At 48.4% G+C, this 17,538-nt stretch overlaps 3 protein-coding genes across 4 annotated transcripts in view; 2 read left to right on the top strand and 1 right to left on the bottom strand.

Annotated features, from left to right (window-relative positions):
* Positions 1-4,097, top strand: part of pik3c2b (phosphatidylinositol-4-phosphate 3-kinase, catalytic subunit type 2 beta) — a 33,843-nt gene extending 29,746 nt beyond the window's left edge. Inside the window, exons 33-34 of the mRNA XM_070958764.1 lie at positions 561-3,035; positions 3,067-4,097. Coding sequence (XP_070814865.1) covers positions 561-752 — 192 coding nt within the window. The 3' untranslated portion in view covers positions 753-3,035; positions 3,067-4,097. The remainder of the gene's footprint in view (positions 1-560; positions 3,036-3,066) is intronic.
* A 957-nt stretch (positions 4,098-5,054) lies between these two features.
* On the top strand, positions 5,055-10,859 carry ppp1r15b (protein phosphatase 1, regulatory subunit 15B). Of its 2 annotated transcripts, XR_011602065.1 has the most exons (3): positions 5,055-7,757; positions 8,870-10,355; positions 10,416-10,859. XR_011602065.1 is itself a non-coding variant. In XM_070959733.1 (2 exons), the coding sequence occupies exons 1-2, from the start codon at positions 5,799-5,801 to the stop codon at positions 9,086-9,088; spliced, it is 2,178 nt and encodes a 725-aa protein (XP_070815834.1). In that variant the 5' UTR covers positions 5,055-5,798; the 3' UTR covers positions 9,089-10,859. The 2 variants fall into 2 exon arrangements, 1 of the variants encoding a protein (XP_070815834.1); XM_070959733.1 differs by having other exon boundaries at positions 8,870-10,859.
* Positions 10,860-11,917: 1,058 nt separating this feature from the next.
* LOC139351402 (achaete-scute homolog 5-like) lies at positions 11,918-17,179 on the bottom strand. The gene is made up of 2 exons (XM_070993281.1): positions 17,101-17,179; positions 11,918-12,414 (listed from the first exon to the last, which is right to left on the bottom strand). The coding sequence occupies exons 1-2, from the start codon at positions 17,177-17,179 to the stop codon at positions 11,918-11,920; spliced, it is 576 nt and encodes a 191-aa protein (XP_070849382.1).
* Between the last annotated feature and the right edge of the window lie 359 nt (positions 17,180-17,538).

The raw sequence follows: 17,538 nt of genomic DNA on the forward strand, positions 1-17,538 counted from the left end.
AGCTGCACTTCCTGTTTGATAGTCTGAGGCTCTGCTCCGTCAGTCAGCTGTCTATTAAAGCTCATTTCTCTACCGACTATCCCTTTCGGGGTTGCGGGGGGGCTGGACCCTATCCCAGTCGTCAACGGGCGAGAGGCGGGGTACACCCTGGACCGGTCGCCAGTCGATCGCAGGGCACAAACACACAACCATTCACACTCACACCTAGAGGCAATTTTACAGTCACCATTTAACCTAATGAGCATGTTTTTGGTCTGTGGGAGAAGCCGGAGAGAAGCCACGCATGCACCGAACAACATGCGAGCTTCACACAGAGACAGGAAGTCCTGACACCTGCCAGCCAATCAGAAATGGTTTATTTGTAGCCCTGTTCTGATTGGTTGGTTTGTATCCTGTCATCGTCTCTTCCATCTTTTCTAACTCTTCTGGAATTTTGTTTTGTCTTCCTTCATTTCTTCTCCTCCTCCTCTTCCCATCCTTTAATTTCTCCTCCTCCTCCTCCTCCTCCTCCTCCTCCTCCTCCTCCTCCTCCTCCTCCTCCACACCTGTCCGGTCTACAGCTGGTGTATGAGCGGATCCCTCAGGGGGACCTGGACCAGAGGGTGATCCACCTGCGGGTTCTTGGTGATGGAGCTTTCTGGGAGAACACCCTGCTGGGAGAGACCTTCATCCCTCTGAAGAGGCTGGTCCCGGGTCAGCACTGGGTGGACTGGCACCAGCTGGGCGCCGCTGGCTCAGACTCCGCCCACTGACCAACAGGAAACAGGAAGCGGTGGATTTAAGGGAAGAGAAGAAGAGAAGCAATTCTCCTCTCGGGGACAGAAGACAAAAGGAAAATCCTTTCAAAGTAAAAGCCGTGTGGCTGATCCTCCCTCTGTGTGTGAGGGGGTTTAGGCTTAGTGTCGAGTTTAAAGCTCAGTTTAACTTCACTGACCGTCACGTTAGCTTAGATTTTTAACTCAGCAGCAGAGAAATCTGCTCTTTTACTGGTAATTTATGTGCTTAAAGATAATTTAATGAACGAGGCAGATTTATTTTCACGATCGGTCCTTTAAACTTTCAAAATGACAAATTCTCCTGATGTGATTTTAAGACGACAAACTGTCCAATCAGGTCGCTTCAAAGTCCAAACGTCAAACCGAATTCTTCTGTCTCAGATTCAACACAAATGTCCGAGTTTTGATTCCACACAGTGAGACGGTCAATCTGAAGAGCAGACAGACGGACGGACGGACGGACGGACGGACGGACGGAGAGACAGACAGTCAGAGAGACAGACGGACGGACAGTCAGAGAGACAGACAGACAGAGAGACGGACAGACGGAGAGACAGACAGACAGAGAGACAGACAGTCAGAGAGACAGACAGACGGACGGACGGAGAGACAGACAGTCAGAGAGACAGACAGACGGAGAGACAGACAGTCAGAGAGACAGACAGACAGGCGGAGAGACAGACAGACAGACGGAGAGACAGACAGTTAGAGAGACAGACAGACAGACGGAGAGACAGACAGTTAGAGAGACAGACAGTTAGAGAGACAGACAGTCAGACAGACGGAGAGACAGACAGTCAGAGAGACAGACGGACGGATGGACAGACGGAGAGACAGACGGACGGACGGACAGACAGACAGACGGAGAGACAGACAGTCAGAGAGACAGACAGTCAGAGAGACAGACGGAGAGACAGACAGTCAGTCAGAGAGACAGAGAGACAGACAGACAGTCGGAGAGACAGACAGACAGGCGGAGAGACAGACAGACAGACAGAGAGACAGACAGACGGAGAGACAGACAGTCAGAGAGACAGACAGAGAGACAGACGGAAAGACAGACAGTCAGAGACAGACGGAGAGACAGACAGTCAGAGAGACAGACAGACAGACAGACGGAGAGACAGACAGTCAGAGAGACAGACAGACGGAGAGACAGACAGACAGACAGACAGACGGAAAGACAGACAGTCAGAGAGACAGACAGACAGACGGGGAGACAGACAGTCAGAGAGACAGACAGACAGACAGACGGTCAGAGAGACAGACAGGGAGACGGTCAGACAGACACGCTCTGATGCTGATGCGTCTTCTTCTTCTTCTGTGGTGTGTTTCCAATATCAAAGCTTCTTCACATGAGATGATTTCTGGTTTCTCATAATTTTCACGGCTTGTTGTTTGAGTTCACTTCAGTTTTGTTTTGGAAGACGTGAAAATGGAATCATTTCTGTCACGAAGAAGAAAACGGGCGGGAGTTAATCATCATAAAATAAAGAGAATGAAAAGACTGAAGCACATTCACGTCACTTCACTGTAAATGATGTAGAGAGAGAGACTCTTTGTTTTGACTTTAATGCACAAACGATGGATCCTGCATCACCAAGTCCAGGACTTTTCCAGGACTTTTCCAGGACCGAAAAGCTGCATTTAAGAGTTCCGTCAGCATCTTTTGCAGCTTTTTGTGTCGTGAAAATATGAAGCGCAGACTCTCGCTGAGCCTCGGTTAGCAGTGAAGAAGAGTGTTTCCCTGCATTCAGAGCTTTAGCGTAACGCTAACAGGAAGCGGTGGTCAGGTTGCAGACTGCAGATATTTTTCGATGTGATTTTCTATCTGGTGATGAAGCTCCTGCGAGGGCTCACTGCTCGGCTCGTCTTTCAGCTCTTCGTCTTCTGCTCCCGCTCAGCTCTCAGTGATCAGGATCGTCCGTTTCTACATTTCATTCCTTGTTTTTTGACCACCTTTCTGTCTGTAATCGAGTACTTTTTGGGAAAGCTTAGTGGACATTTCAAACTGCCTCTGTGGGTCTCCCACGGTCCAGGCTGAGGTGAACACTGAAGGGGACGGGGGGATGTCCTGCAGGTTGTCTTTGCGCTGTAGACGAGACAAACTGAGGAAATGAACCTGCAGGACACAAACCACCGATCTGCTCTTCAGGACTCACGCTGAGCTCCGATCCAGAGAAGACACGTGGACGTTCGGTCCGAACCTTCCTCCTGAGTTGGTCGACGTTAAGTATTCTCTGTTTTGACCCTGATGCTGTCCTGCAGTCCTGTGGACGCTGCAGCTGAGGCTCCTCCATTCATTTCAATCAGCGTTTATGTTAAATATGGACAACATTGGGGACGTTTCCCATGGCAACAGTTGACAGACAGTTGCAGAAGGCGTCACTATGAGACGTGCTGCTTGCCTCTCAGGTGTGGCTCTGATTGGATGGTGTGGTCGCCCGTTCATCCTGCGAACATTCACGCACGGCGATTGTCGACGAGCCCACAGAGCGCAGAGAGCACACACAGGATCACACGGGATCACGAGATCTCACAAGATCTCATGAGATCACACAAGATCATGAGATCTCATGAGATCGCACAAGATCACGAGATCTCGAGATCACACGAGATCACACAAGATCTCATGAGATCACACAAGATCACGAGATCTCGAGATCACACGAGATCTCATGAGATCACACGAGATCTCATGAGATTACGCAAGATCACGAAATCACATGAGATCTCACAAGATCTCATGAGATCACACAAGATCACGAGATCTCATGAGATCGCACGAGATCTCGAGATCACACGAGATCACACAAGATCTCATGAGATCACACAAGATCACACGAGATCTCATGAGATTACGCAAGATCACGAGATCACATGAGATCTCACGAGATCACATGAGATCTCACGAGATCACATAAGATCACGAGATCTCTTGAGATCATATGACATCACATGAGATCCCACAAGATCACAAGAGATCTCATGAAAGCATCGCTCAGACAGTAAAGGTTCAGGTGAGCGGAGGCAGCGACAGGTGACCAAACCGGTAAACGTGCAGTTTTGTGAAATGAAGCGATGAGCCTCAGCTGCAGCTGACGAGCAGTGAAGGGGGGACAGAGACGGAGACCATGGGGACAGTGTAAGTTCAAAGTGAACAGGATCTTTACGTACTGTACATACTGACAGATGAAATGTGACCCAGCGCTCTGACTCACAGGCTGTTATTAACGTGTAACTTTCATCTTGGAACGTTTTTTATTATTTGCACTACAAAATAAACTTGAACTGAAAAAAGTCTCATCGTTTTTAATTTACGTTGTTTTCGTACTTCTGCTGAAGTACAGGATCAGAGTACTTCTTCCAGCACTGACAGTGGCCGATAGGAGCAGTTTCCAGGTTTTATCAGTGATTTTTCCTCCAAACATTGTTTTTACTTGAAAGATTTTAGAGGTTTAAGGAGCTGAAGATGTTGAATATTTTACATGAAAGGATGACAGAAACATAAGAAATAATAACAGAAATAATATTTGTAATGTCCCTTTAATCACTTTGTGACCCCTGCTGATTTATTTTGGGACTCCAACCGAAGTTATTAAGCAGTGTCTGAAATACTTTAGCTGGGAAACGACGTTTTAAGATACTTAAATTCAAAGAGCTTATTGTGATCATTTGTTTTTCATTAAGTGAAAAATATAGAAGTCACTATTAAAATGTGTTCAAAGATAACTTTGTCATGAAAAGAAGCTCCCAAGCTCCTTCCCTTTAAATTCATTTTTTTTATTGATCTTTATATAAATATAAACATTATATAAATATGAACCACACGCATTATTTGTACATTAACATCAAAACATGCTTTAAAACTATATGTAAAAAACAAACAAACAAAAAAAACATTATACTGCATTAAATACTCCACTATTGTTCCATGCAGAGCAGGTGCAGACCAAACTCTTAACGTGTCATCACGTCCAGATAAACGTGACGTTATTGAAGCAGAGTTTTCAAGAAGACGCTTCTTCTGTCTTCAGACGTGTTAAATCTAAAATAAATGTCTGTATCTGGAGCCCTGCAGCTCCTGACAGACCTGAGCAGGTGTCACTGAGGGCCCGTGTGGGGGACACGCGCTGGTCAGCACGTGGCAGCGGTGACAAACACGCCGTGGACTCACTTTGATTATGAAACACAGCAGCAGAGTGCACACGCTCCCTGAATTTCGCGACGGTCCCTGGCCGCCGTTTCACGTAAAAAGGACGACGAGTCATTGTCGACGGTCCCTTGACTGTCTGATGAAATCTCAAACCGAGGCGCAGACGGAAGCGACGCGGCGGGTAAAATTAGACTTTAGCGGAGAAACAGAAACAGTATTAACGCTGGACACGGTGAAAGCGGTCTCAGCTGGACCACGAAGCCAACAAAGAGTGTTTTTGGAGAGAATAATTTGAATTCAACGTTGCCGTCGCTCCCCGGTTAAATAAGAGCTAAGCTAGCTGCTCCTGCTAAGCTAATGTGTTAGCATCACCGGCTGTCGTTGGACGCAGACGCAGGACTCCAGCCGCCGCCTTTTCACGGAGATTAAAAGCGGACAAAATGGCTCTTCTGTCCTCTTCAGACCTGGATCTTTCCTCGTACTACGACTCAAGCGTGTTTTGTCTTTGTTTGTACTCCAGCTCTGTCACTGTCTTCACGAAGTTCTCCACAAGAAAGAAGTCTAACCACCACTCTCAGCAAGGCGTCAGCGCCGCGAAACGCGCCGGTGTCACGGACGATATTTCCTGGGCTGCTTGTGGCTGTGATGGCCGGTCTGTGTAGTAAAGAGCAAATACAGTGTTTCAGTGAAAACACTCGACGTGTTTAAATGGAAAAGAACTGCTGCTGCTAAGCTGGACTGGAGCCGCTGCAGCCTCCTGACGTGAGTTACACTTTGACAGCTGTCAGATCAGCCGCTAAACCGGAGAACCAGCAGCCGCTCAGGAATGTCTCAGCAGGGACAGACTGCACTCTGACGGGAAGGACATGTTCACAGGTATGAGCGGAGGACAACATTTATCCAGCGGGCAGAGCTCGTCTGCTCCGACCGGGCATGGAGTCCCCTCTCCCGGCCTGGACAGCCAGGAAAGCTCGTGGATCGGCCTGCTGTCCCTGGTGTCCAGGCCCGCGATCTCGTTTCTGCAGAAATATCTGCCGGGGAGAGCCCGAGCCCCGGCCCTGTCCGACAAACGAGCCGCTTGGAAGAGTGAGGATTTAAAAAGCAGCTTTGTTGAAGAGGAAAATGAGTTTTTAAGACAGCTTGACGACATAATGCCGCTAACGCAGCACCCGGCTCCTCACCTGGCCTACCTGCAGTGTCAGCACGACGGAGCCGCCGGCCTGCTGGAGCCGACAGGCGGCAGCACTGTTCCGTGGCTGACCGCGGATTCTCTCCGGGAAATAGGGATTCAAAGCGCAGAGGAGATGGACTTCAACCTCTGCCAGCAAACTCAGATTGGATATTTCTCTTCTGCCAGGACTTTTCTCAGTCATGTTCGAATGAGCTCGATGTCTCAGGAAATAAACCCCACAGCCAGGAAGGGCTGGGGGAAGAGCAGCGGGGGGAAGAGCAGGGTGTGGTGGGGCAGCCTTTGGGGAGGCGAGGAGGGCCCACAGAAAAGGCTGTTGTCAGATTTGTCCTGGGCTGAGGAGGGGACCCTGACAGGCTGGCTTTGTCCACAACAACCGGTGCCTCAGACAAAAGCCCCCGCTGCCGAAACAACCGATGTGTTTGTCCAGAGCGGCGGAGAGAGATGGATGCTGGGAGAAAACACTGGACCGACTGACCACAAAGACGAGCTGGCCAACAATGGAGGCCTTCAAACCGTCCAGAACGGAGAGGGGTCCATGCAAGACCACCGGCTCAGCATCGGTGACCACCTGAGCTGTGCAGGCGCTGCCACTGCCTGCGGCGAGGTGGTGCTTCTGACCCCGGATCAGGACAATGGTTACTCCAGTCTGGAGGAGGAGCATGTCCAGATGTGCCAGCTGTACATGGTGAGAGCTCTGAGTGAAGAGCAGCCGCAGACGGACATCCAATCCACTGAAACCCACAACGCTGCCACCACAGAGCTGGAGGAGGAGGCGTCCGAGGAGGCGGAGTCTACGTCAGGAAAGGTAGACGAGGAAGAGGGTATGCTGAAAGATGAGGAAGAACAGGAAACGGTGGCTCAGGAGGGTCAGTCTGCGGAGGCGACGGTGCTCACCACCCCCCAGTGCCAGAATAGAGCTATTGCCTTCATCATGGGCTGCCCCTGCAGTGATGATGACAGCAGCCAATCAGACGGGGAGTCCAGTGACGATGATGATGACGGCTTTGACAGCGAGGGCTCTTCTGATCTGTCCGACTCGAGCAATGACGATGATGATGACGACGACGATGACGATGAGGACTCGGACAGCGAGGCGGACTCTGAGGCAGAGCGCTTGTGGAGCTCCATGTGCCAAAGTCTGGACCCCTACAACCCCCAAAACTTCACAGCCCAGCTGCACAGCAGCAGGACCCCACCGAGGACCGTCCCCACCTCCACTCCTCCATCCTCTGCTCAGTCCACCCCTGCCTCCTCCCCTGACCTCACCACGCTCTCTCCCCCCTCCCCTCACCCCAGCTCCTCCCCTCCCTCTGGCCAAGATGTCTGGGATGACTCCACCTCAGCCAGTGAGGTGGATGAAGCGGAAAGCCTCCGCCTGTGGAGCTCCTTCAGCTGCTCCTCAGACCCCTACAGTCCATTGAACTTCCAGGCCCCGCTCAGGACTAGAGAAACTGTCAAGTTGGAGCCCCTGGCCAAGGCCAAGAAGGCCTCCCATGCCCCCCTTCGCTCCCCCTGCCATGCCCCTGCATCTCCACCCGAGTACAGGAAGGAGGAGGCCGAGGAGAGGCTGGACAGCGGCTTCTCTGAACCCTCCACCTCCTCCAGCAGGCGGAGCTGCAGCACAACCAAAAAGGTCAGTTTGTTTTTGTTTTTGACGTCGTTCTGATCAGAGGTCAGCTGAGTCTGCTCCTCTGAAGCTGCTCCACATCAGAGACTCAGACTCCAGCTGATCTCCGTTCAGGACACATTACCAACCAGAGGGGACCATGGACACCTGTCAGAGACAAACTGTAGTCAGTGTCTCTGTGTGAAGGTTGTTAGGACGCGTCCGTGAGGATTTAAAGAAAATGTTTGTGTCATGAAGTGAGTTTGTTCCTGAACTTTCCTCCGACGTCGTCATAAAGTGCAGAATGTGTTAAAAACCTTTGATTAAACCAGCAGAGACGGGCAAGGTGACGTCCTCACCTGTCCAGCTGAAGACACTTAAAATGAGAAACTGACAGCGCTGACTTTCTAAATACAACTGATTGATCATCAGTCGTTGGTTAATGACATAAAAGATTCCCCCTGAGGACGATGATGAAGCTCAGACGTTCTTCATCATGTAGGAGTCAGGTCACATGCACACCTTAAAAACAGTCACGGCCTTCTCTGATTGGATGTTTCCTGCTCTTGAAGCTCTGTTGGGCTGTGTCTGTCAGACCTGCAGATGGACGCTGTCCTGAAAGACATTTTAAAGTCAAAGTTTGACCAGTCTTATAGTTTTATTGGTTTCCAGTTCATGCTGTCTGTGCGTAGATGGTTTCATGTCACTGCAGCTGTTCATGTGCTGAAATGTGTTGACTTGGACTGGAACTCACACCAGTTTGTCACGGGGACCCCCAGACGTCACGGGGATGTCCGTCCTCGGTGCAGGTTGATGTGTGTGTGTGTGTGTGTGTGTGTGTGTGTGTGTGTGTGTGTGTGTGCGTGTGTGCGTGTGTGCGTGTGTGCGTGTGTGCGTGTGCGCGCGCGCGCGCGTGCGTGCGTGTGCACGTTGTGGGCGGGGCACTGAGCAGGATGTTTGAAGGCGGCGGCTCATGGATATTTTGGATATTTTGAATATTTCTAAATCCTTTGAATATTGGAGCCGATGACGCGTCGTCCGCCAGCCTGAAGGAAACTTCCTGTAAACTTCACTGAACACTTCCTGTCCGCTTCGTCTACAGCTGTCCGCTTGCTCACGACTCTTCATCTTCTCCTCAGGTTCGTTTCTGCGATGATGTGGAGGAGTTCTTCGCCAGCTGTGGCGAGGAGGAAGAGGAGGAGGATCGAAGGGGCCCCTGGGAGGAGCTGGCCCGAGACCGCTGCAGGTTCCTGCGACGCTGCCAGGAGGTGGAGCAGAGCATCGCCTACTGCCTCCAACCACAGCACCGCCGCCTGGTGTACCAGCGCCTCACCGTCCTCTGCGTCCAGGACTCCTGAGGACGACCTGCTAGTAACCAGCTGTCATCGTGAGGAAATGAAAACTGCTGAAGCAGTGAGACGCAGTGCTTTGACACTGCAGAGACACAGAGAGCATGAGGACAGACAGAGCTGACTGGACTTTAGTCCTCTTTCTAACGTGGTCCAGCCTCAGGCCGAGTCCTCGTCCGTTTGCTCCTGCAGCTTGGTCTCAGTGGACGAGTGGACGAGAGACTCGGGCTTCACTGTGAGGAGAAACTGTTTGTGGAACGTCGTCACTGTGTTTTAAAATGTCCTCTGTTTGTTCGTCTCGTGAATCGTCGATGTTTGTGGTTTTTTTCTTGATGTTTATGTCTCAGACACAGAACGAAGCTTCTGTCTCCATCAGCAAACATCAGAGACCAATGAGAGACGTCTCAAATCCACCTTTTCAACTCTTCAGGCCTCAAAAGTCAAATCAGTGAGTCACTTTATGTCAAAATGTTAAAAACTTAAGAAAATGTCCCTCGGAAGGTCCAAGAGGACCTCCTGTCTGTCAGACGTCCACAGAAGCTGATGTGAGGACGTCTCATGATCCAGTAATCTACACATCAGTTCTTCATTTAGTCCATGATGTCCAGAAAAGTCCAATCAGGACTGAGACAGACAGCTGGAAATGTCCTAAAACCTTTATGAGACATTAAGACAGCTGAAGAGACATTACCTCGACTGAAGGTGGACATGAGACTCATGGATGGACAGAAGTCGTCCTCTGACATTTCATGTTGCTCTGATGGAGACAGCAGCTTCTTCCTGTTAGGACGTAGAATCAGCTGGATGCCATCGTCTCCACCTGTGGAGTCTGACAGGTGGACAGCACCAGGTGGACAGCACCAGGTGGACAGCACCAGGTGGACAGCACCAGGTGGACCTGTTCAGTGTTCAGAGCTTTCAGTTTTACCTTCAAAGCCAAAGACGCTCTGATGAAGAGCCGAGCTCGACTTTCAGTGTTTGACTCCAGAGTTTCTTCTTCTGCTGCTGCAGACGGCGTCACTTCAACCCGAAGAAGAAGAAGAAGAAACCGTTTGATTTGATCTCAGACTGTTAGTGTTGATGGTCTGATGAGGAAGACTCTGGTTTCTTCATCATTTAAATGTTCGACCTCGTCGTTCCTCCAAACAGGAAGCTGGTATCTGAGGCCCCGCCCTCGCTCATATTTCTGGGTATTTGATTGGTTGAATGGACTCAGGTGTGTTGGACTGTTGGACAGAATAAATGAAATGTTACCGTTTGGCACTTTGTTTGATTCGTGACTTCAAAGATTGACGATCGATCAATTGATTAGTCGATCGATCGTCAATCTTTGAAGTCATTTGAACTTTGAAATCGTTTGAACTTTGACCTCTGCTTGTAAGATCATGACGAGTTATCTGGTCTTTATTAAAAACAGGAGATTTGTGACCATTTTGGGGGGATTTTATAGAAATTGAAAACAAGTCGTCTCCATTGAAAACTCTGATCGACGATCGATCGGTTTTTCTCAGAAGTCACTTTGAAGTTCAGCGTCAGTGTTCTCGTTAAAGCGTCCTCTACAAGATTCTTTGATCCTCTGTTAGTGAAGCGTCCGAAGCCAAACAGGAAGTCAGGCTGACCAATAGAGACAGACAGGAAGTTGTCTCAGTGGACTCGTCCTCTGAATAAACAAGTTTCTCTGATTTTAGATGCTTTTATTTTTCTAATGCATCGTTTGTTTGATCGTTTCCTCACAACTAAACATGACAATTGAATATTAAATCCATATTTAATGATCACACTCTGGCTCATTTGTTCTTCTCTGTGCAGAAACCTGTTTTTTCTGATCATCAAGGCCTTGAACGAGAGAATCCAGGTCCTTGAAATGCCTGAAATTCAGTTTAGAAACAAAGAAAAGTGATGAAATGCTTTTAATGTGAAAGAAAATGTCTTTTTCCTGCCTGCAGGTCAGGACAGGAAGTACAGACGTGCTGATGTCGCCATCAGCTCGTCATCAAGCTGTGCGGGGGGGGGGGGTCTGCAGCATTTATGATCTGTGGCATTAGCGTGTCTGTTAGCTGATGTTTTTAACATTTTGGTGTTGGTTTGTTATCACTCACACACACACACACACACACACACACACACAAGAAGCACAGGCCTGAACACCTTCTGCAGCTTTTTATTGGTCAGGTTGTTCATGCAGCTCGTTACGTCCAATCGGTGCTTTGACTCATTACCTTCAGTAAACAACAAGACAACAGCGTGTTAACGTTATAAAGAAAATGGACTTTGAATACTCGAGTATTGCAGTACTCCAGTACTTTCACTACAACTTTCACTTGAAGTAATATTTAACCACAAGTATTTATACTTTGACTCAAGTAATGCAGGTGTGTACTCTGTCCACCACTACTGCTAATTAGCTAATGTTGCTAATACATGCTAAAACACTAATGTTGGATGGTGAACATGGTAAACATCAGCATGTCAGCTGGAAGCATCAGAGCTGTTGGCGGCGCCGCACACTGCTTCCTGTTTTCAGAGGTCACTGATGATAGGATGTCATGTTGGATTCTTATTGGCTCACGTACATGAAAGAGTTCCTCAGGTGTTCACCTGAACATGAACATTGAAAACCGGCTGGTTCAAACCTTCTCAGGTGAAAGCTCTGGAAGAAGCAGACAGAAAAGCAGTAAGTGGACTTTGAGTTCACTTTGTTCATCAGACTCCGAAACACAGAACCGTCCACCTCCTGGTCTGTTGGCGGCGTGGCGAAGGTCAGCTGTCTTCACGGGTTCTGCCTCAGAGTCAAACAGGAAGTTGAAGGCGGTGGTCTCAGCGGTTAAACCATGACCGTTAACACTCTCCTCCACAGTCCGGTCCAGGAGACGAGCTATTGAGTCTGCCGTCCTCCAGCTCCACCAGGCCTTGCAGGTATTTGATATACCTGATGGCGGCCCTCAGCGTCTCCACCTTGCTGAGCCGCTTGTCGGCGCTCTGGCCCGGCAGGTGGTCCCTCAGTTTGGCGTAACCCTGGTTCACGCATCTCACCCTCTGACGCTCTCGCTCGTTCCGTTTCTGGATGAACGCCGGCTCGAAGGGACACTCGTACACGCTGAAGTGTCCGTGGTGGTGAAAGGGGGCCAGGTAGGGCAGGATCCCGGGGCCGGGGCCCCTCAGAGGGCCCTTGTAGGGGTCCATGCTGGAGGGGTAGAGGAGGAAGGGGACGGAGCCGGACAGAGAGTGCTGAGCGGCACCGCGGTCCTCACGGTGAGCAGCAGGGGGAGACAGACTGAAGCTCAGGTAAGATGATGAGGAGAAGGTGGAGCTCATCATGTGACCTGTACTGACACCTGTGGACGAGGAGCACACCTGGAGAAGCAGCAGAGTCCTCAGTGAAGGTTCATGGTCAGACCCTCAGAGTCCTGCAGAGACACAGACACACAGTTTGAAGTAACTGAGTACATTTACTCAAGTACTATACACAAGTACAATTCAGAGGCACTTGTACTTGAGTATTTTCTTCTTCTGCTGCTTTGTACTTCTACCCCAAACTATGTCTCAGAGAGTATTTTTACTTCATTTATGAGATTTCCAGCGTTTTTATATGATACATGTTTTTAAAGAGTTTCTATTGGATCACAGCCTCAGTTCAGCAACCGAGCAGGTGATCAATATTTCAGTGTGTGCCGTCAATCATCTGCTGACCCCTTGGAGGGGCCAGACCCTTACGTTGGGCTCCACTTGAATAAAAACCGGCTCACAGTACATGAAGTATTTAAAGCAGCTCCACCTGCAGCAGCTCCACCTGCAGCAGCTCCACCTGCAGCAGCCCCAACACTGAAGCTTCAGGATGAACAAACCAATGAAGTCACAGAGAATCAGACACAGGAGACGTTTTACTGCACGCACTGCATGACTCTGACAATACTGCAGTACTTTTACTGCATGACTCTGACAATACTGCAGTACTTTTACTGCATGACTCTGACAATACTGCTGTACTTTTACTGCATGACTCTGACAATACTGCAGTACTTTTACTGCATGACTCTGACAATACTGCAGTACTTTTACTGCATGACTCTGACAATACTGCTGTTCTTTTACTGCATGACTCTGACAATACTGCAGTACTTTTACTGCATGACTCTGACAATACTGCTGTTCTTTTACTGCATGACTCTGACAATACTGCAGTACTTTTACTGCATGACTCTGACAATACTGCCGTACTTTTACTGCATGACTCTGACAATACTGCTGTACTTTTACTGCATGACTGACAATACTACAGTACTTTTACTGCATGACTCTGACAATACTGCTGTACTTTTACTGCATGACTCTGACAATACTGCAGTACTTTTACTGCATGACTCTGACAATACTGCAGCACTTTTACTGCATGACTCTGACAATACTGCAGTACTTTTACTGCATGACTCTGACAATACTGCTGTACTTTTACTGCATGACTCTGACAATACTGCTGTACTTTTACTGCATGACTGACAATACTACAGTACTTTTACTGCATGACTCTGACAATACTGCTGTACTTTTACTGCATGACTCTGACAATACTGCAGTACTTTTACTGCATGACTCTGACAATACTGCTGTACTTTTACTGCATGACTCTGACAATACTGCTGTACTTTTACTGCATGACTCTGACAATACTGCTGTACTTTTACTGCATGACTGACAATACTGCAGTACTTTTACTGCATGACTCTGACAATACTGCTGTACTTTTACTGCATGACTCTGACAATACTGCAGTACTTTTACTGCATGACTCTGACAATACTGCTGTACTTTTACTGCATGACTCTGACAATACTGCTGTACTTTTACTGCATGACGCTGACAATACTGCTGTACTTTTACTGCATGACTCTGACAATACTGCAGTACTTTTACTGCATGACTCTGACAATACTGCAGTACTTTTACTGCATGACTCTGACAATACTGCTGTACTTTTACTGCATGACTCTGACAATACTGCTGTTCTTTTACTGCATGACTCTGACAATACTGCAGCACTTTTACTGCATGACTCTGACAATACTGCAGTACTTTTACTGCATGACTCTGACAATACTGCTGTACTTTTACTGCATGACTGACAATACTACAGTACTTTTACTGCATGACTCTGACAATACTGCTGTACTTTTACTGCATGACTCTGACAATACTGCAGTACTTTTACTGCATGACTCTGACAATACTGCTGTACTTTTACTGCATGACTCTGACAATACTGCTGTACTTTTACTGCATGACTCTGACAATACTGCTGTACTTTTACTGCATGACTCTGACAATACTGCTGTACTTTTACTGCATGACTGACAATACTACAGTACTTTTACTGCATGACTCTGACAATACTGCTGTACTTTTACTGCATGACTCTGACAATACTGCAGTACTTTTACTGCATGACTCTGACAATACTGCAGCACTTTTACTGCATGACTCTGACAATACTGCAGTACTTTTACTGCATGACTCTGACAATACTGCTGTACTTTTACTGCATGACTCTGACAATACTGCTGTACTTTTACTGCATGACTGACAATACTACAGTACTTTTACTGCATGACTCTGACAATACTGCTGTACTTTTACTGCATGACTCTGACAATACTGCAGTACTTTTACTGCATGACTCTGACAATACTGCTGTACTTTTACTGCATGACTCTGACAATACTGCTGTACTTTTACTGCATGACTGACAATACTACAGTACTTTTACTGCATGACTCTGACAATACTGCAGTACTTTTACTGCATGACTCTGACAATACTGCAGTACTTTTACTGCATGACTCTGACAATACTGCTGTACTTTTACTGCATGACTCTGACAATACTGCTGTACTTTTACTGCATGACGCTGACAATGCCATTGTGCATCAGACTGAATCAGTGTGAACCTGGACCAGGTGTCAGACCAGGTGTCAGACCAGGTGGAAATATCCCTTCAGTGACTGAAGGACACTTCAGTTTGTAGTGTGACGTTCAGGGTTCGGCTCTGAGTGGTGGTCTCAGGATTCTGAGCTGGTCTTCAGGTGTTCAGACACTTTCTGTCTCTCAGCTTTGGCTCCAGTAACACGGGTCTCAGTTTGTCTTGATTTAGCTGGAAGAAGCTCTGAATCGTCCACAGGCTGATGGTGTGTGAGACACATGAGATTCAGCTGCTGACAGACAAACACATCATCTGCATGATGATGGAAACTGATTTCTGATCAGGACTGGACCTCAGCTAGCATGCTAACCGATAGCTTCAGCAGCTCTTCATTGAATGAAGTGACGAAGAATCCACTGACTAGCGTTAGCATGTTCCCGGCTGGCTAGCGTGTTAGCAGGTAGCTCTGCAGCTATGATAGTTCACCTGCCATCACGACCCCTGACCATCATACAAACAGCAAACTCCACTGACGGATGAAGCCTGCGAGATGAAGCCGGCAGGGAGACGCTGAGTTTCCATCAAAACCCTGAACTGAAGTCGAAACTGCTGCTTTGAGAAGTTTGTTCATCCAGCCTGGTCACAAACTTCACGTTATTAAAACAATTCTTTCATGTGACCCGATGGTTTAGAAGTAAGAAGAAATACTCTGATCTTGAAGTAAAAGTACTAATGCCACAGAAAGGAAATACTGCATCGAAAGTCCTACTTCAGTAAAAGTACACAGTCTCCTCTCACTGCTGGGCTTTGAGTTAAACAGCTTGAAGCTGACGGACAGACTGAACATCTGAAGCCGTCTATAAGTCCTCTGAGACACGATGAACAGTAAGGACGCGTTGTCTTTGTCTCACCTTCAGATGCTGCTGCTGCTGTGTCCTCCTGACTGAGGCCGAGCGATGAAACGCTGAAGCTTTGCCTGCTTTTACTTGCCGGAGCTCCGCCCCTCCAGGTGCGTGATGGGACGCAGGTAACGAGAGAAACGACACACGGTGTGAATGAAGTGACGGCGTGTCCCGGTGCGCCGCTGCTCTGAGGACTCGGCTTCCTGTCTGCGCTCAGGTGTTCAGCTCGGTGTCGGGATCTGCTCTCCGGACTCGTTTCTGTCTCAGTCGCTGCTGAAACATCAAAGAGCATCGACACATAAAAATGAGTGTTTGCAGTTTCCTCTTCCTAAATCCTGTATTTCCAGATGAAAGGCATCAGCGACACACACCCTTCCTGTCAGCCTCTCATCACACAACACACACTGATGACTGTTTACACACACACACACCTGTAACCCGAGCTGCCGTCTGATGGAGGAAAAGGCTTTTCTGCCTGCTCGCTTAGACGAGGTCACAACGTGTTTACTCGACGCTTCGCTCTCAGATACGATAACAACCATCAAAAATAATTCATTTTGTCTGTGAGGTGATTTCAAGACTCCAATAACAGAAAATCAAAGGCGACAGTGAAGGCACCACCCGGTGTGTCCACAGTTTGTAACGTCAGCCATCAGACGTGATGTGAATGAGGGACGATCGATGATGGAGGACAAAGACGAAGCTGCTGTCGATGAAACCTGCAAAAAAACATTAAACTGCTGCAACAGTTCAAGAGCAACGTCACAGGTGTTGAATGGCGTTAAATAAATCCCTCCAGACCTCCTCCTGCTGACCTCTTGTCTTCAGGTAGACTTGAGAATCCACCAGGTGACTGCACGCGACCTTTCACCTGTTCGCTTTGGACGAGACGTTAAGGCCTCCTGGTGGTCTGGAGTTGACTCTGAGGTCCATGAAGGGCCTCACGGTCAGCTGACCCCCCACGGCCTGGATGACGAGATTGGGTTTTGGAGTGAATCCTCGCCCTGAAGCGGCTCAATGATCTGAAAATCAGCAGCGAAGCAAACAAACTTTATGTTCCAGAACAGTTCGACTGAACGCAGCTTCAGCGCTGTCCGTCAGTTTGCCACCAAACAACCTCAAAACCTGTCTCATCTGGACCTGGTCTTCAGCGGTTCTGCTTTCTTTGAAAAAGACTTTCACTGCTTCTCTCGGCGACTTCTCACCTGAAGGAGTCGACATTTTCTGGGGGTTCCACAAGGACCAGTTCTTGGTCCCGTTCTGTTGGACCTGTACCTGTTCCATCCTGGTACCATCATCCAGAACCGCGATGTGTCCGACCTGTCCTATGCCGATGATGCGCAGCTGTACGACTCACTTCCTTCAGCCGGCCTCGGTCCTGTGAAGGAGCTTGTCAGACGCTTTGATGACGTCAATGACTGGACGTCTCAAAACGTCTGAGAGCGAAGGTCCAAAAGTACAAAGACGGATCCTGTTCACGCTATCGTCCTGTTCTCAGTGAGGACAAAGACGACTTCCTGTCCCAGGTCTGACTCTGGACATCAGCTCCATTTGGAGAGGACCTGCTAGCTGCTACCATTTTTTTTTCCACCTGGGTCAAGGTTAAAAGGTTAAACCAGAGCAGGTCTCTGATTGGTGACCTC

This window comes from Chaetodon trifascialis, chromosome 3, assembly GCF_039877785.1.
Source record: "Chaetodon trifascialis isolate fChaTrf1 chromosome 3, fChaTrf1.hap1, whole genome shotgun sequence".
Classification (NCBI taxonomy): Eukaryota; Metazoa; Chordata; class Actinopteri; order Chaetodontiformes; family Chaetodontidae; genus Chaetodon; species Chaetodon trifascialis.

What these genes read in the sequence shown, in the direction of transcription:
- ppp1r15b (XM_070959733.1), top strand. Translation starts at nt 5,799, where the DNA reads ATGTTCACAGGTATGAGCGGAGGACAACATTTATCCAGCGGGCAGAGC. An exon ending in GCTGCAGCACAACCAAAAAG is followed by an intron (nt 7,758 to 8,869) that starts GTCAGTTTGTTT and finishes TCTTCTCCTCAG; the next exon opens with GTTCGTTTCTGCGATGATGT.
- LOC139351402 (XM_070993281.1), bottom strand. Translation starts at nt 17,179, where the DNA reads ATGGAACAGGTACAGGTCCAACAGAACGGGACCAAGAACTGGTCCTTG. An exon ending in GAAAATGTCGACTCCTTCAG is followed by an intron (nt 12,415 to 17,100) that starts GTGAGAAGTCGC and finishes CCTCGTCCACAG; the next exon opens with GTGTCAGTACAGGTCACATG.